The sequence below is a fragment of the Sesamum indicum genome, linkage group LG2 (genome assembly GCF_000512975.1).
Source record: "Sesamum indicum cultivar Zhongzhi No. 13 linkage group LG2, S_indicum_v1.0, whole genome shotgun sequence".
Lineage (NCBI taxonomy): Eukaryota > Viridiplantae > Streptophyta > Magnoliopsida > Lamiales > Pedaliaceae > Sesamum > Sesamum indicum.
The window spans coordinates 2,327,194-2,350,175 of record NC_026146.1 but is presented as its reverse complement, the minus strand read 5'-3'; the positions used below and the strand labels follow the sequence as shown (position 1 = coordinate 2,350,175).

The 22,982-nt window shown below is 30.7% G+C and overlaps 2 protein-coding genes across 3 annotated transcripts; both read left to right on the top strand.

The window, feature by feature from the left end:
* On the top strand, positions 1,931-2,385 carry LOC105177259. The gene has a single exon (XM_011100339.2). The coding sequence runs from the start codon at positions 2,005-2,007 to the stop codon at positions 2,269-2,271; it is 267 nt and encodes an 88-aa protein (XP_011098641.1). The 5' UTR covers positions 1,931-2,004; the 3' UTR covers positions 2,272-2,385.
* LOC105177250 (probable rhamnogalacturonate lyase B) lies at positions 6,037-18,879 on the top strand. Of its 2 annotated transcripts, XM_011100327.2 has the most exons (15): positions 6,037-6,290; positions 6,854-6,975; positions 9,402-9,461; positions 10,311-10,430; positions 11,254-11,373; positions 12,741-12,882; positions 13,699-13,869; positions 14,437-14,595; positions 15,061-15,167; positions 16,004-16,094; positions 16,409-16,550; positions 16,856-17,015; positions 17,102-17,218; positions 17,852-17,975; positions 18,498-18,879. In XM_011100327.2, exons 1-15 carry the CDS (start codon positions 6,225-6,227, stop codon positions 18,762-18,764), a joined length of 1,968 nt encoding a protein of 655 aa, XP_011098629.1. In that variant the 5' UTR covers positions 6,037-6,224; the 3' UTR covers positions 18,765-18,879. The 2 variants fall into 2 exon arrangements, with proteins under 2 accessions (XP_011098629.1, XP_020554831.1); XM_020699172.1 differs by lacking the exon at positions 6,854-6,975 and having other exon boundaries at positions 6,039-6,290; positions 9,389-9,461; positions 18,498-18,877.

The window sequence follows — 22,982 nt, the reverse complement described above, 5'->3', positions numbered from 1 at the left end:
ATAACTATCATTTTTAATAACATTCGTAAATTATATTACCATTGAAACCTCATTTTCCTCTTTAATAACATAATATTCCTAAAATATAACTTCCGAAGTATTTCTATGAATTTCCTGTCAATTTACCGTTGCTATACAATTTAATTAAGCAACAATACATAAAATTACATATTTGGTTAATCATTCCGATGGAATTGTATAAATTAACTATAAAGATAATTAAATCTAACAAATCAAATAATTTAATTGCCCAACTATATCATTTTTATAGTAATTGTGATATTTAATACGACACTAATTTAAATAGCCAAAATTATAAAATATTCCGATTAAATAGTTCACCGCTTAATATAAACTATATTTAATAAAAGAACTAATTAAATAATATAATTATATAAATTAATATAAATTAAAATCAAAACTTCATACCTGAGATTGCGGAACTGTGTATGTATAAGTGTGTTCTGTAAATGTGTGTGTATTCTTGTGCATGTGTGTGTAAGTTATAAAATGAGATGGAGTAAAGAAGAGGACCCACCGCCTCACTTCAAACTCTCTCTCTCCTCAATCATTATATATATATATATATATATATATATAAATATATTAATTATTTATGTAGACAAAACGTTATTTTATATTTAATTAAACTTTTCTTAAAATATCAATTACATCCTTTTCATTTTCTTAATTACTATAATTTGCCCCAAATATTATAACAAACTCCAATTTAATCCGTTCAAGTGTTATTATATTCCAAATTCAATCTATAATTTATTTACTAATTAAATTTAAATTTCTAATAATTACCAATTAGTCTCCTAATTACGTGAAAAATTCTACGGACGTTACAAAAGGAATATCAAAAGGTGTATACATATTCATATATACATGTATATATAATAATTATTAAATAATATAAGTTATAAAAAATTAATTCCTACACCCCCAAGAAGGGTGCGATGTCGCCTGCATTAGGGGGCAACGCGTCACCCCCCTTGACTGTGATGGGGATGGATTGGGGGAGGAGGAGGGGGGTAAGCAGTGGGCGAGCCCAAGCAGGGGTTGGGGGTAATTTATTTATGTTAAATTTATATTATTATTATAATAATTTATTTTTAAAATTTATAATTATTTATAAATAATTTTTTTGATTGGTAATCCATTTAAGTTAATTTTCTTATTTTTTATATTGATCTATTGAGTTATATATATTATTTATTATAATATTTTTAAAAATATATAAGATTATTTATTATATTTACATAAAACAACTAGTATAAAATATAAATTAAAAATTTTTTTTTATGTAATTTGAATTTTGTTTTTCATATAAGCATTTAAGTGGCAAAAGAGAGAAAAAAAATCCCATACAAAAAGTTCCAAATAAAAAAGTGTCGCTCTTTTTTTCATGTCATTGCTTATGTAGCCAAAGATTTTTTATATAAACATTTATATGGCAAAAAAAAAAAAAACAAAAAATCAAACAAACAAAAATTCTCTAAATAAAAATCAATTTTCATCACCTTTAAATAGTATAGATAATAAGAAATTGGGAAAACTATTATTTTAGTCCGTTAAATATGTTTAATTTTAATTTTAGTTCGATAACTATGTCTATTAGTAACTTACGAAATTATTTACTTTTAGTCATCTAGCAGATTTTCGGACAATTTTACCCCTATGAGTGCATATGGACTAAAACTGCCTTTCAAAGTTGCATAGAGGTAAAATTGTCCAAAAATCTATCATAAGTTATTGGATTTAAATAAAAATAAACATAATTATCAAACTAAAATTAAAATTAAATATATTTAGCAGATTAAAATAATATTTTTCTAATTTGTTGTACAGACGTTGGTGAGACATGGGACATGTGTCTCAGCATAAGAACCAAGAATTGACACGTTGCCCACAGACTTGGCAGCCTTAACCCACCTAACTTCTCACAATTTACACCACCTCATGTGAACATACTCAACTCGTTCTGGATGATCGATCGGCATGGAAGAGTCCTCCCCACCGCTACCGACAGCCAACAAGGGGAAGCAAGAATCGGCATCGGCTGCCCACTACGCGAAGAAACGATGTCTGTCGTTGGCAGCGTCCTTGGGAGAAGGAGTTGGGTATCTCAAAGCCAGTGTGGTGGGTCTGAGCAAGAAACTCACCGCCAAGACTGAGAAGGAGGCCACCGACGCCGATCTTCAGACCGCAAAGATGCAGGTTCAGGCAGCTGACCACGCTGAAGATGTCAAGAAGCGCCTTCATTAGATGGTGTCTGTTGTTATGTCGTAAGGGCGTGTTTGGGCGACTTCTACAAAAGCGTATTGGTACTGTTAAGGTGTATGAATGATAATTTTTATTTTTGAAACTGTCAATGAAAAATATTTTTTTAGAATAAATTTAAATTTATTTCTGATTATTTTATCTTTATTGTAATAATTTTGATTTATTTTTATCATATTTATTTTTAAAATTACATACTTAGAGTTAATATTGATTTTTTAAGTAATTTAAAAATAATTAAATTTACAGTTTTGTATATTAAAATATTATAATTTTTTTCTATTTCTTGTATTATTAAACAAATTATTGATTAATAAATAATATTATGTTTTTGGTAATTATGAAGGTTTGATTATTGTGTAGGATTGGTAATGATATTGTTTATGTGGGATCATTATTATATTACATATTTTACTTTTTGTTATTAATATTTTAAAAAATAAATATGAAAATATACTAATTTATATAGTATTTATCATTTATTATAAAAAAATAAATTATTGTTGATAAATAATAAGCAAAAATAATATGTTTCTAATAAATGAGGATAAAATAATTTTTTTAATTAATTACATAAGTCTTAGAAGTGATTTTTTCCTTAAATCCTATTCAATTAAATTTTTCTTACTTTTTTATTTTTATTTTTAATAAATATTACCTACTTTTGAATTCTTTCTACAAAAAAATCGCTCCCTTTGTCTCCTTCAGATTCTCGTAATATATATACTTTTACGAGCCCATACATATACGCATTCATTAACGTTTCCATGAATTCTGATATGAGGTCTGAAATTTGAGATTAGTTTTAAGGGTTTAATGAATAAATTATTTTTTAATAAAAAATAGCAATTCGATAAATTGTTTGATTTTAAAAATATAGGGTTAAATTATTGTATTTTAAATAATATAAGAGGTGAATTGTAATTTTTTTTTATTGGAGGAATTTGTTATTTTACAATATAGTCTAATTATTTTTTCTTCATGCTTATGATTAAACTCGACATGCTTTAGAAAATATAATTAAACTTTCATAAATTTATATAATAGTCTTATTTTTGGAGTATTCTAAGTCTTCAATTCTACCAACTTTCTCTTACCACACTACTCGGGAATACGAAAGACTTGGAATACTCGGAAGCAAGGCGGTCAAAGAAATGTATATATGAATCTATGGTGGCTTAATTTTATTTTTGGAAGTATGTTGGGCCTGATCATGGATATAGAAAAAAGATAGTTGGACTATATGTTTTTTTTAAAAGGACAAAATGGTTATTAATTAAGTATAAAAATAAAAAATATTAATATTTTTTCACAAATTTGTCAAGGGTTATCGAAGTAATTTATGCAGTATCTTTTGGTGCGGGACCCACTGAAAGGCTAAATTCGTGTCTCGTTTTGCATTTAGCAGCCAAGAGGGACAACAGTCTCTGTATCTTTCCTTGCACATTTTAAAAAGTATAGGGGTAAATTACTATATTTTTTTTTCTAGGAGGTAATGTGCTTATTTTCAATATCACACGGGTAAATTGCTCTTCACCGATAAAAAAAAGTATGATTAGTAGGGGATTCTCTTCAAATCTGCAAAGTAGAGCAATTTCAATTATTTTTTTTTCATTACCGGCAAAAAGTATTTACAAGTTAGGGGGAAGTGATGCATCCCATGCAAATTATTCTCTAAAAGTGTGTATAAAAAAGGAGGACATGTATGAAAAGTGTTATGACCTATTGATGCAGCTCTTTCTGCTAAACTATTAGCCATCTTATTCACTTTCCTACACACAAAAACAATTCGACAAGCTTCCAATTCAGTCAATTTCTGGTGGCAGTCCTTCAGCAGATGTTTGGGAGGTTTGGTTTTCCTGTTAAAAATATTGGCAACAAACGTAGAATCAGTTTCAATAATCAGACAAGAAAAATTCCTATTAGTTGTAACTCCTGAGGAGTAGGAGAATGCCAAAATGAATGATCCTTTATTGTTTCTAAAAATTCCTCCACTTCCAGGATTTGAGACTGCAGAACTATCAATATTAAGTTTCACTCAACCATCTCAAGTATGAGAAAAGTTCAAAAATCCAGCAAAAAACGTATCAGAAAGTCACAAGATAGAAGATGGAAGTCAGTTTAACCCATGAGTAGACAGGTTCACTTGAGACCAACGAGTGTAGATAGGTGACGAGCTTGATTAGTTCAGCCTTGACACCTTGATGGGCATTGAGTTTCTTCGAACCACATAAGGGAATACTAATGAGTAAGGTGGCTTCTTCGATTTATGATTTCTTTTGGTTGGCGCTTCATTGGAGTATACTTCCTTAAGGGGTTAACTGGCCAGAATCATTTTAGGCATTCTCGTCATGGTTGAGGTAGAGCTTGGCATCTACAACGTATGACTCCACTTTGGTGAAGGGCTTGGCCTCCATTTGTACCGACTAATATTTTGGTGGTGCTGTTGGTTGAAATGGTACAACTCTTGCTTGTTTGCCAAAACATGCATGTCATGTGTTGGATCAATGCTGACGACGTTCCTTCTTTCAGTATCTTCATCATCAGAGACTATCTTCCCTTCTCTTAGTAGCATTATGATCTTCTCTTTGCCCACGGAACGTAATATTCATAAATTTTTAATATATAATTGTGGGATTAATTGATAAATACTTACAAATTTAGTTAATTAGTAAATAAATTATAAATTCAAATTTTGATTATATTAAAATTTGAATGGAGTGATTTGAAACTTTATAAAATACCTGGGAGCAAATTATGTACAAAAACAAAATTTTGACATAATATTTTGATTTGCGTTTTGGACATAGATAGAGAAAAATAGAGATAAATAAGCGTGTGTTGAAAATAGATGATATGTTTGAATTTGTGTTTAGAGGTAATTTAAAGTATTTTAAAATAAGTGGTGTAGGTTTGATGTTGGGAGTTGGGAGACAAAAATCATTGTTCATTGTCAATCATATCTTTTTTATATATAAATATTGTACATTTAATGTTGTATTCTTTAGACAAAAATCACTGTTTATTGTAAAATTATGTCTCTTTTATATTATATATAAGTGTATATATATTATCTTATCTCAAAAAATACGAAAACATGAACCAAACATAATGTGAGTATTTGGGATGGAAATATGTCTCAAAATTTTGGACAACTTTGAATCGAGTATACGTCTCAAAAGGCGTTGCCAACCAGCTTTGTTTGGTAAGCAAAAATCATTCGAAAATGTGAGACAAAACCTACTGCAGATTTGATACAACTATTATCCGTCCATCCGATAACATTTAAGACAGGCATATATGTACCAAAAACCAGTTTCAGAAACCATTTTTTTAGTGCATATACCAAAAATACCACTTAGAAAATCAATTTAAAACTTTAATGAATCTAAAAGTGAATTTCGGGAATTCGATGAATTTTTTAAAATCTTATTACAAGATACTACAAATCCTATGCCTTTAATTGATATATTTTATCAATTGTCAAAATTAAATTTCAGATATTAACAACACTATTTTCATAAATACTATTAAAAGTAATATGATACATAGATTTCTTAGTGGCTTAATACAATTTGTGATATTGTAAATGAGAAAAAAACACGCAAATCCCACTCCCATTTGACTATTTTCGATTCTTGAGGATCAGAACAAGAATTATTTTGTCCCCACGACATTAAATTCCCGTGACAGTTTTTTGCCCTTTGCTTTACGTACGTGGCGATTTCTGCTCTTTTCTTGAAGAAAATGTATAGTCCCGGCGTGAAGACTCTCTGCGCGCATGCACGCAACACAAGAAAGCACGGGAGCAGTATATTTTAAGGCCTCCTTCTGTGTTTGCTTCAAGCAACCAACCAACCTACTGATTAAACACACAACACACACACACATATATATATATGTGTGTTTTTGTTGTGAGAATTTGAGATCGATATAACATGAGAAGTAGCAAAGGAATTATGGCGGCGTCTGTTGCTGTGAAATTGGTTGTTGAAGATGAACAGGTATTGGATATTTTCGTCCTTTAATTTTCTAGCATAATATTTTGGTCCTACCTCTTTAATTTTCGGTGATTTCAAATTTCTTTATTTCAGAGTTCTCATGTGGCCTTTTCAAATTGGGGGGATTGTTCCTATTGACTCATTTTTGCTAGTATTTTTATCTTTTAATTTATTGCTAGGGTGGCATTTTTGTCCTGTATTATTCTAATTTTCCGGATTTCAATCCTTTTTGGCCGACGGAAGTGAACTCAACCCAATAAAAAAGAGGACTGAAATCACGAAATTAAACAAATACAGAACCAGAGTGCTACCGTAGAATGTCAAATGATGAAAACACCGGATCAACATAAGTTACAGAACCAAAAATACATTTAACCCTTAATCCATTTGGTTGTTCGAATCATTAAATATTTTTTTTTCTTTTTTGGCAGAAAAATATTATTTATATATTTATTGAGTCAAGAAATTATTTTTTATGTAAATAAATATTTTTTTGCATATTTATATAAATATATATTTAATTATCTTATAAATTGCTTTGTAATGCATTGTTGGGAGATATACAGGTGGTTTTAGACAATGGGTTGCTACAACTTACTTTAACAAATCCAGGGGGCCTTATAGTTGGCATATGCTACAATGGTCTTGACAACTTGCTTGAGCTCAATAACCCAGAGTTAAATGGAGGGTACGCACCTCTTTATTACTTAATCATTTTGTTCTTAAGTATTGCTCATATGTGCCAACGAGGCTCTGTTTGATAAGGTTGGGACCTCACGATCAACATATTGTGGGATCGAGTCTAAAATATACGGCTGTATATAGCAGTTTGTTGTTGGGTAAATGCTGTATTGGTTCGTTACCGTTTCACTTAGAATCACTTTAATCCCATGAGTTCATTTCATAACTTTGACGTCCTTAAACTATAATTTTTTTTTGTCTCGTTCTTCTGACTATTTTTCGGTGAAAATATGGCCGAGTTTTGACTTTTTGAAGGTTAAAACTGTCAATTTGAGTTTGACTTCCTCACTTTAATTCCTTAATAAAATTGTCAAATTAATCATTTTTTAAACAGAAAAATGACTTTGAACTTTTGTGAATATAATAATAATAATGTATTGCTTAGTTTAATATAAACAATCACTCTCTCTTTTCTTTTTTGAATAGTTAAAAGAAATCAAAATTATGAATAATTTTATAGAACGTATATACTCTGAACTAATAAAAAAATCTAACTCAATATTTTCGTTATCTTAAGAGTTAAACCTTAACAATATATATATATATATATATAATTTTAATTATAAAGTAAGTGTGAAAGTATTTTATAAAAATATCTTAAAATAAATTATATATTTAAAATCCATCAAATAATCTATTTAAAAGTATCTTTCACCAACTTTTTATTCAAAACAAAAGCTGTTAATATTTAATAATATTGTTAAGATTTAATTTCTTAGACTAATCTTTTAACTCCTAAGATTAAAAGTTATTTGACTTAAATTTTTTTATTATATTTTTAGATTAGATAAGTTTTGCTAAATTTATTCATAACTATTATTTTTTTTGTAACTTCTAAAAATGGAAAGGAGACAATTTTTTTTAGATTAAGCAATATGTTATTATTATTTTCGTAAGAGTCGAAACGTTTCATTATTCACACAGGATAATTATATCATATTGATCATACAAAAAAATAAACAAATTAATTTTCTTCCAAAAAAAATACTAATTCGACCCTTTTACAAACGTAAGGAATTAAAGTGGAAAAACCAAACTTAAATTGACCATTTTGCCTACAAAATGCCAAAATCCGGCTGCATTTTCGCGAAAATGATTTGAGGGACAAAATTGCGACATCAATTAAAGTTTAGGGATGCTAAAATTAATAAATGAACTTGAAGGATTAAAGTGGTTCGGAATAAAAACTTAAGGGACCAAATGTAGCATTTAGCCTTTGTTGTTCCTTTGTCTTTTTTAACATATTCATGAATTTGAATTATTGAAATATTTATTTGTGTTTAAATTTAAATATATTACATGATGTAATAAAACATATATTATTAAAAATAAATAAATAAATAATAAGTGCAGCTCATATGTTGAAATGGAGAAGCCCATTTTTCTATTTTCAGAGCTAGGTCAACAAATACTATAAAAGTATATTACATGGATACTTTCTTCAAATTAGATTTAATTATAGGGTAAATTTAGGGGCTCTTCTGAAATTTGACGTAATTATAAATACTTTCTCGTTATTTGAAAAATTATAAATACTTTCTTAAAATTATATAAGTACCCTAACAAATACACCATTACTACAGCTCATCATAGGAGGGTATTTGTTAAGATATTTCTAATTCCATGAAGGTAGTTGTAATTTTTCAAACAACGTGGACGTATTTGTAATTAAGACAAACTTCAGGGGAGCCTCTTGTAATTTACTCTTTAATTATTCTAATATTTTTTGCTTTTTGTAAAATTACAAATTCACATTTTGAGGGGATATCGATGTAATTTTTCTGAAGGACTGTTGCGTAAGTTCTATCCTCGATGAGTACTAATATAAATTATAATTACAACTTCAATGAATGTACATATCAATTTTCAAAATATAGAAAATATTTATATAATTAGACCTAATTTTAGAAAATATCGATCTAATTTTACCCATATTATATAATGATGACACAATACACCTTTCCATGCAACAACAAAAATATGTAATTTCTCTTATCAAATTTTTGACATTCATTTTAATTTCAAAAAATTTTATCAACTTTTTTTTCTCTTCAAATACAAAAGTTCACTAACTCTACACCACAAATATATAAGACAATATACAACATAACATAAGGGAGAAATACAGGCAATTTCTGTGATATTACAAATTATTTCTCTATTAAAAAAATAATTATTTATCATTTTATATTTTTTTAAAAAATGTAGCATTTTATTTCCTGTATTTTAAGATGAAGTAATTTGCTTCTTTAAACAGAAAGATAAATTAGTTTATTTTAAAAAATATAGAAGAAGAAAATGATTATTTTTTTTTAGAGAAGAGTATTTATTAATTTTTATAAAGCATAACTTCGAATCAGAAAAATATTGCAGGTTTTGGGACCTTAATTGGAGCGAAGCTGGGAGTACAGGCACGCGAGGAAAATTTGACACGTAAGTGTCCACTATACTCCTATTAGGATAGCGCTTAATGATTTGGGTTCAAAATTTTCTACGAAAAATTATGAATTTAAATTTGAGTGAGTGTGTTGGGTGCATGCGTATAGATAAATAAAATAAATAAATAAAAAGTGTCCACTACGTACACTCGTACCTGGTTTTTTTCAAAAAATTCAATTTGGAGAATGTTTGGGTGAGCTTTTAAGCTTTTTAATATATTTTATGGAGAAAGTTTTAATTTTAGTACTGTAAATATAAGGGAAGGCAATTTTAGTCCTATAGGAATCCATTTTTGACAATTCTGTCTTGTAATTTTAAAAATTCTGCACATTGAGGATTAAAAATGATTGAAAAAAGTTCACATAATCATCTTAACGGTATACACTTTTATGATCATTTTTGCAAATTTCGAACATTTTTCTCGTCAATATGCACAATTTTTAAAAATAGAGGACAAAACTATCGAAATAAGTTCGTGCGGCAAAAGTCGCCACCCCTTTATACCTACATTACTAAAACTATATTTTTCTCTATTTTTAAAACAAACTTTTGAAACGAAGAGCCTATAAGATCTCAAATAACATATTATGAGCTTATGCGTTAGCACTTTTAAGAAAAAGTAAAGAGCTTCTGATTTATTTTCAAAAATTTTAACGAACTCCATTAATTTTATTACAAAATGTTATCGACATTTTATAGATATTACCATTTTATTTTATTTAATAAAAAATCAAAAACTTATTAGAAAATAAGATTGAAATCTTATAAATTCTAAAAATATTTTTAAAAATCTACGAGTTTAGATAATCTTTTAAATAAGTTTAGTGAAATGGGATCCTGCAGGATTGAAGGAAGTGAATTCCAAGTTATAGTAGAAAATGAAGAACAAATCGAAGTATCATTCAAAAGAAGGTGGGAGCCATCAATGCAAGGACAGCATTCCCCACTCTCCATAGACAAAAGGTCAAGATATTCTTCTCTTGGCTTATTTGGACTTTTAGTCCAATAATTATAATATTTGGTGTTTTAATCTTATAATTTGTTAAAATTACAAAATGGTCCTTTGTATTTTTTAGGGTTAATTACACTTAAACCCCTTTAAAAATATAAAATTACATTTTTTTCCAAAGAAGTATTGAATTACACTTACGCCCCCTTTAAAAATTTACTATTTGCACCTGACTTTCTTTTGTAATGATTTGGATAAAAGTACTGACGTTAGGAAAAGAAAATATTGTATAAATTTTTAATATAGCCCTTATTTAATATTTTCATATAATAATTTTGCTTTTATGAAGAAAAAATGTAATGATATTAACCTTATTCTATATATATATTATATTTATCCCTTTATAAGTACAAAAATATAGATGGAGATGTTCAATGAGCGCAAAATTAATATTTTTACTTATGTCATCATTTTTTGTCCAATCCTAACGAAAATGGGTCTGGTGTAAATCAAGTATTTTATGAAGAGGTGGTGTAAGTGTAATTTCGAAATATTTTTGAAAAAAAGTGTAATTTAGCTTTTTCAGAGGGGGTCCAAGTATAATTAGTCCCACTTTTTAATTTTGCAATCTTAAGAAAAAATTGGCTGATATTTTCAAAGTTGGCTGGAATTTTGATGTCACTTTTCGGCCAACTTTAAAAATTTTGACAAAATTTGTCCTAAAATGTGAAGGACTAATTTACAATTGCAACAAGTTAAAAGCCAAAATTTGAAAGATGAATGCACGTTTATGTAAATACATATTGTAATATTGTAATGATGAATGTGATGATTTAGGTTCATCATGCTTCGCGGTTCCTCGGGCTTCTATTCTTATGGTATTTACCAACACGAAGAAGACATGCCTGCATTCAATCTCAATGAAACTAGAATCGCCTTCATGCTCAGGAAACAAAAGTAAGCTTATCATATATTTTCTTTAGTTAACATCAAAGGAAAACATGCAAGCCAGCCCATAATGTGATATTTTAAATGAGTAAATTATTTTCTGTGAAAAAATAAATAGCCATTTACCTTCTTGTATTTTTTAAAATACAACGATTTATCTCTATATATTTTTTAAAATGAAGCAATTTACCTTCTTAGACAGGGAGGTAAATTGCTTCATTTTAAAATGTTCAGGGGGTAATTGCTATATCTTTTTCATAAGGGGGTAATTTGTTCATTTTCAATATCACAGAGGGGTAAAATATAAGGTATATTTGATTTTAGATCTAATTAGATAACTATTTTTTACTTTTTATAAAATTAAAAATACATTCATTGAAATTGTATTTGAATTACAAGTACATCCCCTATGTAGGGGTCGAATTCTACAAGTGCATCTTCTAAGGTAAATGGACACGCCTTCAAGAAGTGTACTTGTAAGTTAATCTCTTTGAGATTTTGGTCTCATTATCTTTTAACTCGCCAAATTGCATCCCAAAATTCGAGAACTTGCAATTTTAATTCCAAACCTTAATTCTGTTGAATGTTTGACGGGAACATCAAGTACAAGGTTCGAGCCCGGTAAGTCTTGAGGGGCGATGCTGATGTTTTTTAAAACAATTTAATAGAATTAATGCTTGGGATTAAAGTATTATTTTTTGGAGTTATGGGATGCAATGTGGCGAATTGACAAATAATAAGACCAAATTCGCAATGGAGCTAGCTTGTGGGACGTAAAATAGATTTTTTTTTTTAATTTTTCAAAAAATAAAAGATGTTTGTGTAATTAAATCTAACTTAAAAAATATTGATTTAACGTACCTCCATGCTTGGTATTTTATATACAAATCTCCACAAATTTTATGAAGAAACTAATAACAAATTAACATAGAGTTAGCTCAATAAACTCGGAGTAGATGTCTTTTCGTATATAAGGCAAGATTTATCCTATGTAAATCAAGAAAATAAGAAGATAGGCTTCAAGTTATTATACTTTCAAAAGCAAGAACAGCCGTCGATGAGACCTATCTCAATTGATAAAATTGAGGCCCCATAATTTTAAAATTATGTGTTTGAATCCTATCAACATATGAGATGTGATTATACTTTCGTTGATTAGATATAGTTATATATATCTTATATTGATAATTAGTATATATAATTGTCGATTATTGATAAATATAAATATTTAATATTAATAATTACAATCTATTTATTTAATAATAATAATTATTCGCTTTCATTTAAAAAACAAATCCACAGTTGAACTTGTGGGCATACATAACTTGAGGTGAAAATGGTAAGGTAGAGAATGCTAATAATTTGAATGACAATAGGTTTAAGTACATGGCCATAACAAATGATAGGCAAAGACGAGTGGCTCTCCCTGAAGACCGTGAGCCCCCAAGAGGCAAAGAGCTGGCTTATCCAGAAGCAGTTCTCCTTGTTGATCCAGTGGAGCCAGAATTTAAAGGAGAAGTAATTGCAAAACTACGTACCCAATCATATTTTATAGGGAGAATTACACTTTTAGTCATCCAACTATACTATTAATTTGCTTTTGGTCCTCAAACAATTAAGAATTGACAGTTTTGATCCTCGAACTATGAATTTCTTTTTTATGAAATTAGTCATTTCCATCATCTTACCATCAAATATAATGAAAGATCTCATGTGCTCAGCACGTGAGGCTGCATGAGGGGGACTATCGTTTCCAGCCTGGAACGTGGACCTTTTCAAGGTTTAGGATGAAACCGTTCAGTTTTGCTTACTTTCAGACATAGATGTAAGAACGAAGAACCTTGATATATTAAAAAAAAAACCTAAAAGAAAACCTGATAATACGTAGAATATTACTTCCTAAAACTTTTGAATTTATCTGAGAATATGTAGAGTATTACTTTTAAAAGAAGAGTTTGAACTTATGTTTTAAGGTTTTTCTGTACTAATGTTTTTCATTCTTGTCTCTGCAACGTCTGAAATGAGTGTTTTCTTCCTAAACCTTGAAAAGGGTAACGTTTCAGGTGAAATGGTAGTTTTTTTCCCTCCTAAGCAGCCTCACATGCTCGGCATGAAATTTTCTAGTATATTTGACTGTAAGAGATCGTAAAAAACCGATTTCGTAAAAAATTACATTATTTGAGGATCAAAACTGCAATTATTAATTGTTTGAGAAGTAAAAACAAACTAATGTCATAGTTTAAGAACTAAAATTGTAGTTCTCCACCTTTTATATAATGTTACTCAAAATGCTAATACTTTGTCGCATATTTTGTGTGTGTTTGTATTGAGAAGGTTGATGACAAATACCAGTATTCTTGTGAAAACAAAGACAACAAAGTCCACGGGTTTATATGCTTTGAACCGCCGGTCGGATTTTGGCAAATCACTCCAAGCAATGAGTTCAGGACCGGAGGGCCTTTCAAGCAGGACCTAACTTCTCATGTGAACCCTACCACACTGGCTGTGTGTTCCTGTTAACCACCCTTTGAATTCATTACATTCATATATAGTTTTATTGGCTTAAATGCATTTTCGTCCCGTAAATTAAATCTTTCGATATTTTTCTCTTTTAACTTTTTAGAGTAGTATTTTAATTTTATTTTTTTTAAAATTTTTGAATTTCAATTTTATTTTTGGTTGGAGTTTTCCAGCGTTCACACTTCTCGCCGGAAAATACATGCATATCTCATATGACCTTTTAAAATTGGGATCCTATTGGCCTATCTTTATAATTGCCAGCATTTTCGCTTTTTTTAACTTTTCAGGTAGCATTTCGGTCTTGCATCTTTCTAAGTTTCGAACAATTTTCCATCGGAGTTCACCCTTCTCCCTAGTAGTAATATGTGAACCCCTGCGAGAGAAAGTACTGACATCGCAAAAGTTAAGAAGATACAGAATCAAAATAATACTCTAGAAAGCTAAAGAATGAAAACGTCAAATAACTTAAGTTACGGAATTAAAAATATATTTAAAGTAACTTTATGTATTCCCTTTAAACTATGCATATGATGTGTGAAAATTTGTTGTCAGATGTTTGTAAGTACTCATTATGGTGGAGAGGATCTGGTCATGAAATTTGGGGAAGGCGAGAAATGGAAAAAGGTCTTTGGTCCAGTCTTCATATACCTCAATTCATGTACTGAAGACAAGAATGACACAGTTTCATTGTGGTACGATGCTAAAGAGCAGGTCTGGACCAGCTTTTGTTTATCTTTATCATTTAATTTATGAATTTTGTTCGATTAGAAAAATACAAACGACCCCCTTATAATATTTTAAATTACACCTCTTATAAAAAAAAATCAGTAATTTACTTTTTTGTATTTTTAAAAATGCAGCAATTTACGTCCTTATATTTTTTCAAAATGAAACAATTTACGATTTATGATATTGTAAATTACACCTCTTATAAAAAAAATCAGCGATTTACTTTTTTGTATTTTTAAAAATGCAGCAATTTACCTCCTTATACCTTTTGAAAATGAAACAATTTATCGTAAATTGTTTCATTTTGAAAAAATATAGGGACATAATTTGCTATTATTTTTTTTATATAAGAGGATAATTTGCTCATTTACAATATCACATGAAGGTAAATTGTATTTTTTTTATAAATATTTTGAATAAAGAAGAAATAGAAATGTATGGGTTCAGATGGAGAAAGAAGTTGGTGAGTGGCCATACAGCTTTCCAGCTTCAGAAGATTTTCCACATGCTGATGAAAGGGGTAGCATTAATGGAAGATTATTAGCTCAAGACTGGTAAGATGCTCTTGAGCATAGAGATGATTAGTTTACTTCAAAGTTTGAAGTTCATATGATTTAGGAAGATGGGATTTTGACTGCAATAATTTAATTTATGGTAAATTACGTCGACGCCCTTTAAAATTAAGTTTAATTATACAATTTTTTTTTATATAATTACAAATACGCCTTTGGAGAAAGGTGTTTGTGGAAATTTTTGCTATTGAATACAGGTATACTTGTAATTACAATTAAACTCTAAAGAAATGTACTTGCAATTTTGTAAAGGACGAGAAGTGTTTTTGTAGTAATTAGACCTAACCTTAAGGGTTAATGTGATAATTTACCCTTTAAGTTAAGCATTTTTCTTTTCTTTTTTTTTTTTTTTTTTTGTGGGGAATCAACTTTTCTTTTAGGATGGAAAATATGCAATTTTAGTCGTGTAATTTAGGGGATGGCATTTTTGGTCCTGCATGAAGTAATTTTAAAAATTTGACAATTTTCATCGTTTTCTGCCAATTTGGCCGAAAATTGCATGTGACTTGCACATGACCCAATTAAATTGCAATTTAGTCCTATAACTTAGAGAGCGTTGGCATTTTTAAGTCCTATAACTTAGGGGAGTTGATATTTTTGGTCCTCCATGAATTTATTTGTAAGATTAAAATTGTCAAAACTATAAAGTTACAGGACTAATTTACAAAAATCAATTCATAGAGGACTAAAACTATCACCTTAGGATTAAAATTATAATTTTTCCCGTTTGCCTTGGACATAAAAAAATTGTATATCATTGAGTTTCTATAGAAATGCAAATATGCAATACTGAACTTGGGTACTATGATGGTTGCTAGGTACATATCTGAGGGAAACATAGCAGCAAAGGGTGCTTATGTGGGATTGGCTCCACCAGGGAAGGATGGATCATTTCAAGTGGAGGGAAAGGTACTCTTCTTGCTGAGTTTTTATATGAGATAATTGCATTTACAGTCCTTAACTTATAATTTATTTTTACAAATTACTTTTATCTTTCAGATATTTACACGTACATCTATTGAAAATATCAATTTTATTTACATAAACCATCTTTTCTTTTTGGAAAATTGCATCACTGCACAAACTACGAACCCCTACTTTTGTTTGTCGGGTTTCGTTTTTGTAACTCTGCAAAAGATAGAAGTGGTTTGTATAAACAAACTATAGATAAGAGGATATGAAGATACAAGCACTTAAAAGTTATTTCACGATTGAACTTTCAGGGTTATCAGTTCTGGACAAATGCAGATGAAGAAGGTTTTTTCTGCATCACCAATATCCGTCCCGGGGCGTATAATATTTATGCATGGATCCCCGGTTTCATTGGAGATTTTCGATGTGATAAAGATATCGTCATTGCAGCAGGTCTTAATGCATTCACTCTATTCAACGGAAAAAATACAAATAACTCCACATGTGATATCGCAAATAAGCAAATTACCCCCCTATAAAAATTAAAATAGCAAAACACCTCCCTGTACTATTTAAAATAAAGCAATTTACCTCCTTAAACAGGAAGGTAAATTGGTGTATGTTTTTTCTTCACAGAGGTGTAATTTGCTCATTTACAATATCAGACAGGGTAAATTGCATCAAAACCCCTTTATTCAAATAGTATAATTTGCAGCTTGTGAGTAAAACCTGATAACCAACTATAACTGGTAATCCAGGCAGTAAAATCGATGTGGGAGTTCTTGTGTACGTGCCTCCGAGAAATGGGCCTACGCTGTGGGAAATAGGCATCCCGGATCGATCTGCAGCAGAGTTCTTTGTTCCTGATCCTAATCCAATGTATATCAACAAGCTTTACATAAATCTTCCCAAGGACAGGTTGGTGCTGATAATGTTTTGTCTGGTGTTAACATCCTAATTATGATCATCCATTGAACATGTTGATGTTATTTCGTTGTTGGCAGGTTTAGACAGTACGGTTTGTGGGAGAGATATGCTGATCTATACCCAGATGAGGACTTGGTATATACAGTTGGCATTAGTGACTATCAGAAAGACTGGTTTTATGCTCAAGTTACCAGGTGCGAGTGTGATCCTTCTATCAACATATATACATGGCATTATAGCATGGAAAATAGAATTTTTCGTCCCATAACTTAAAAAAAATTGGTTATGGAATTATCACTTTTGGTCCCGTAACTTCTTTCCGTTAAATATTTTAACAAAAAGGCCACATGTTTCGTGCTTGGCGCTTATGGCCTTTACACTTTTTCATTCTATTGGTTTATAAAATTCTCACTTTTGGTTCTGTAACTTCAGAAAAATTAGCACTTGTTTAAAGTTACGAACCAAAAGTGATATTTTCCGTTAAATACCTAACAAAAAGACTTCATAGGACCAAAAATGCTAATTTTTTTGAAGTTCCGAAATCAAAAGTGAGAATTCAATAACCAATGAAACGAAAAATGTAAAGGCCCTAAACTCCACGTACGAAACATGGGGAGTTTTTTGTTAAAATATCGGAAGAAAATGAGTCATGGATCAAAAATAAGAATCCCATAACTAATAGAGCAAAAAAAAAAAAAAAAACTCTGAGTTACAAGATAAAAAAATGTTATTTCGGTGCGGCTTTGTTAAATCAGTATTACTTGAAAGATTATTGGTTGAAATTTAAAAAGTTGTATGATTAACATATATGTTGTTTCCAATTACAGAAAAATAGGAGAAAATGCATATAAAGGAACGACATGGCAAATAAAGTTCAATGTTGATAGAGTGGGAGAGGGGAACCACACACTCCGAATTGCACTGGCATCTGCAACATTCTCTATACTAGAGGTAATTAATCATATCTCTTCAATGGTTTGGGACATCCAAGCTGCATGTAGTGCCTTCATGAACAATGTTAGTCTTGTCATGGAAAAATATCATTTTAATGACAAAAATCGGGATATTTTCACTTTTACTCTCATTGATTATGGGATTCTCATTTTTAATTCTATAGTTTTTAAAAAGTAGCACTTTTGATTTTAAAGTAGCTTATATTTAATAGAAAAAGCCAAGTGGTCGTTAAGCGCATGGGAACGAAAAATGCTAGTTTTTAAAGTTATGGAACCAAAAATAAGAATCTCGTGATGAGTTCGACCAGATGTGTAAAAGGCCTTAACAACCACGTGCAAAACCCTAAAATATCTAACGAAAAGGTGTAATGGGACCAGAAGTGCTACTTTTTATAAGTTGCGGAACTAAAAATGAGAATTTCTTAACTAATTTGACCAAAACAGGGGGAACCTTAAATTATGGTATGAAAAAGTAGTATATTCTCGTTTGGTAAACATAAACGTGAGTTATTGCATGCAGGTGAGGATCAACCGTGAAGAAGCAAATCCACCGGAGTTTTCAAGTGGATTAATTGGGAGTGACAACACAATTGCAAGGCATGGAGTTCATGGATTGTATTGGTTGTTCAATTTGGAGATATCAAGTGCCCAACTCGTTCAAGGAGAGAATACCATATATCTCACACAAGCAAGGAGTGCCAGCGCTGTGCATGGAATCATGTACGATTACATTCGTTTGGAGGGTCCACCTCTCGACGAGTGTTCACCTTCTCAAATCAAAGGATGAGACGATCGAGTGCGTACATATTTCAAAACAAAAATTGGCATACATCATGTAAAATTAAACAATATGTATGAATATATTATTAGGTCCAGTTATTTGTGCTAAGAAAAATTAATTATAAGAAGTGTTTAGAATTGGGCAGTTGTCCTATATTCCAAAATATATTTAACCTATCTAAAAATGATGAATGGAGTAGAGAACAATTTCAAGAAAAGCTTCATCTTCTTCCCTAAATTTTTGGAGCTCTTTCTAGTATCGAATAGGAAACATCAATCATAATTTATATCGCATGACATGTCTATTTAAAGGCTAACAACCTAATGAAGCACATAATGTTGGAAGAAGTTGAATAAAAAAAATAGACAAAATATTGACTCTAACGATAAGGCTGGTTGCTTAAAAACAAATAAAGAAACACCCCCCTCCCACCAATGAGATAGCGGTTACTTTGCCAACTTTTCACTATCTTTGGTATCATTTTTGAAGATGAGCAAAAACACATGTATAGTATTTAAATTTATTTTCTAAATATTTTCTAAATAGAGATAAATAAGTATGTGTTTGTTGAAAAATTGGCCCATGACTAAATTCGATAGGCCTAAGCCCACAACCCCAACCCACCACCTGGAAAGCCTGACCTGACCCACCGACCCAATCCACCCATTACCCGACCCAATTCCTATTTTTAGATAACTTAAATCCTTTGCATTCTTATTCTTTTCCCTTGGCCGAATTTACAAATCCTCTTCCTATTCTTTCCTCTTTTTTGATTTTTTGCGCCATCATCAATGGCTTTTCCCTATTTAAATACTACCTTCGGAAATAAAAATGAGAGAGAAACAAGTGAAGAAAAAATAAATGACAAAATGCATAAAACCCCCTGTGTTTTAAAAAGTTCGTAATAAAAACCCTCTTGTTATGAGAATAGGCTAAAAGCCCCCCTATGTTTTGTAAAACTCAACTCAATCGTCCCCTCTCCGTTAAATCCAACTAATGCTATTAACTATTTTAAAAATAACCGTTATACCCTTACTTAATATATATTATTTCTTATTTTAATGACCATTGGATCTTCTTTGATCAAATATTGATCGTTAAATCTAATCAATTAATCTCAATCGTTAGATTGTTAGAAAATAATTTAAAATTTAAAAATATATTATTATTATATATGTATAAAAAAACTAACTACCCCTCCCCACCCCCACCCTTTTCCCCTGCTGCCATCGGTCGGCCGCTGGAGAATTACACCGACCCGTCTCTAATCACGACTACCATAATGAGACTCGTCGTTGCTCCACCGATGAGCCCTCGTACCCTTTTGAAATTTGCTGTTTCGTCTAACATTTCGTCGCCACCTTCTCTCTAAAATTTCAGTGCCGTCACTGCGAGTTTCCTACCACACCACATACCATTCGACTCTCCTTGATGAGGCGAACATATTCCCTCAAATAATTTGGGATTTCATCAACCATAAACGTTGGGCTACCACCACAACCACAAGCTTTCTGTCGTCGATTCGTCGTCATCAGAGCGACCTACGGTCGTGGACCACCACCAATCGCTTCGCCTCCTCCTTGCGAATCGAATGAGCCCCCTCCTACCGATTTTCATCATCTCTATGCATAGATCTCAATTTTCCGATCGCGGACCACCACCAATTGCTCGCTTTTTGAATTTTTTTAATTTTTTAATTAATTTAAATTATATTAATTAAAATATATTTTAGTTAATTAAGAATATTTTAAATAATTACAATAATTAAATATTTTAACTAATTAAGAATAATTATAATGATAATTATTATAATTAAATATATATATTTTAATTAATTAAAATAATTTTAGATTTAACAATTAACAAATATAAAATTATTTGAATTTAAATATAATTTAATTAATATTTAATATTAAATAAATCAATTTAAATTTAATATAGTAAAATTTAATACCTATTTTTTAGGGTGAGAAATGGCAAAAAGAAGACACAAAAAAAGTCAAAAGCCCTTTGTATATATATAGACTCATAAACGGGTATTTTAGTCCAAAGTGTCATTAAATATGGGCTTAAACTGTAGAAAATGACTACTAAACGCACCAGACGCCCGTATCTTCCACTTCCTGTTAGTTGTCAATACAATGTGGGCTTTTGTTGACTAAAACAAAACAGGAGGAGTTTTTAGTCTATTCTCAAAATAGGAGGATGTTTTTTGCAGACTTTTTAAAATAAATGGGGATTTTATGCATTTTGTCTAAAAATAACAGATATAGGTAAACCTGAGTGGTTCGATGGTGCCTTGGTGGCCGTGTGTGTGCCTTGGTGGCGTGGGTTAGGTTTGGTGGTTGTCGTCCCTTGGTGGGTTTGAGCAATCGGTAGTTAGATTGCCGTCCTTTGTGGCTGTGGGCTTCCTCATCAGATCTGGCTCCCTGAGCCGAAATTATTTATCGTATCTATTTTTCTCACGTTCCTATTAATCTGTAATCGTTGTTATGTTGATTTGTATTCTGTTGTAATAATTGTATTTTTTTTTGTGGGCTCACTGCGGTGATAAATACCCAATGGTGGCATCAGAGCTTTTGGCTATTTTCTTCTGTGACTGGATTCTTTTTCGCTTTATGCGATTTTTGCATTTCTTTGTTCTTTGTGCGATTTCTGTGATTAGTGCTCAATCCTTATTTCTGAAATCTATAAATCCTGTTGTGTACAAGTTTATCTATTATGTGCAAATATTATCTGTTGATATTTTACTTTTGTTTATATCAATTTTGCATTAGTTGCTAACATCTCCATTTTGCAGGTACAAAAATGGCGATGATGTTTGTTGGATCCATTCTTTGGACTAGAGTCCCTTTTTAGGTTCTGATCTAAGGGGAAATATGTTGAAAAATTGGCCTAAGACCAAATTCGGCAGGCCCAAGCCCACAACCCCAACCCACCACCTAGAAGGCTTGATCCAATCCATCCATTACCTGACCTGATTCTCATTTTTCGACGACTAAAACCCTTCGCATTCTTATTCTTTTTCCTTGGCCGAATTTACTAACCCTCCTCGTATTCTTTCCTCTTTCTTGGTTTTTTGCATCGTCATCAATGGTTTCTCCCTATTTATATACTACATTCGAAAATAAATAGGAGAGAGAAACAAGTGAGGAAAAAACAAAAGAGATAGGTAAACCTAAATGGTTTGATGGTGCTTTGGTGGTCGTGAGTGTGCCTTGGTGGTGTGGGTTAGCTTTGGTGGTTTTCGTCCCTTGGTGGGTTTGAGCAACCGGTGGTTGGGTTGCCGCCCTTTGTGGCTGTGGGCTTCCCCATTAGATCCGGCTCCCTGAGCCGAAATTATTTATCATATTTATTTTTTCTCACTGTTCTTATTAATCTGTAATAGTTGTTAGATTTGTATTCTACTGTAATAATTGTATTTTTTGTGGGCTCACTGCAGGGATAAATTCTCAACACTGTTGAAGATAGTATGTATATTTGGATTTATTTTTAGAGATAATTCAAAATAGGTGTTGTATGTTTGATGTGGTGTTTGAGAGATAAAATTAATTGTTCATTATCAAATCGTGTCTCTTTTATATATATTTATATATGTGTATATATAAATATTGTATATTTTTCTCAAAAATAAATTGAAGAATTTGTGTTATCAAACATTCACCCAAAAGAATATGAAGAGATTGAGAGGTGAGATTAAAATAACTCCTCTCTATTGTGATAATAATGATTTTTCGACCATTATAGGGAATCGAATGAGGAAATTAAGAAAGAGGAAGAAGAAGACCAATGACTCATATTCCAGGAGTTCCCCAAAACCTTCTTTCTAAAAGAGATCATTTGGTCCAAATTAAAGGCTAGATTGTACAAATCTAGACAAAAAAACAGGACGAACAAGAGCTTCATCTCAAGGATTTAGACATATAGATACAAAATCCATGGGAAGAATCCCTACAAAGAAAATTTTCAGACGAGCCGATATCAGAATTAATGAAAGTTCCAAAAGTTGTAAATACTGGACATGCCGAGCAGAAAGGTATATATCACCAGATTGCCCGTAAAAATATAGTGAATTACGAAAAATTGAAGCCACAAATGATATCCTAAATGCAGTCTATTATGGAAATTTGGTACTCATCTGCCAAATTGTGGACATTCCCTTAGATGAAAGCATCTACGAGGAAGAAATAAAAAGTAATTCGAATAGATTTTCAACCGAGTCAG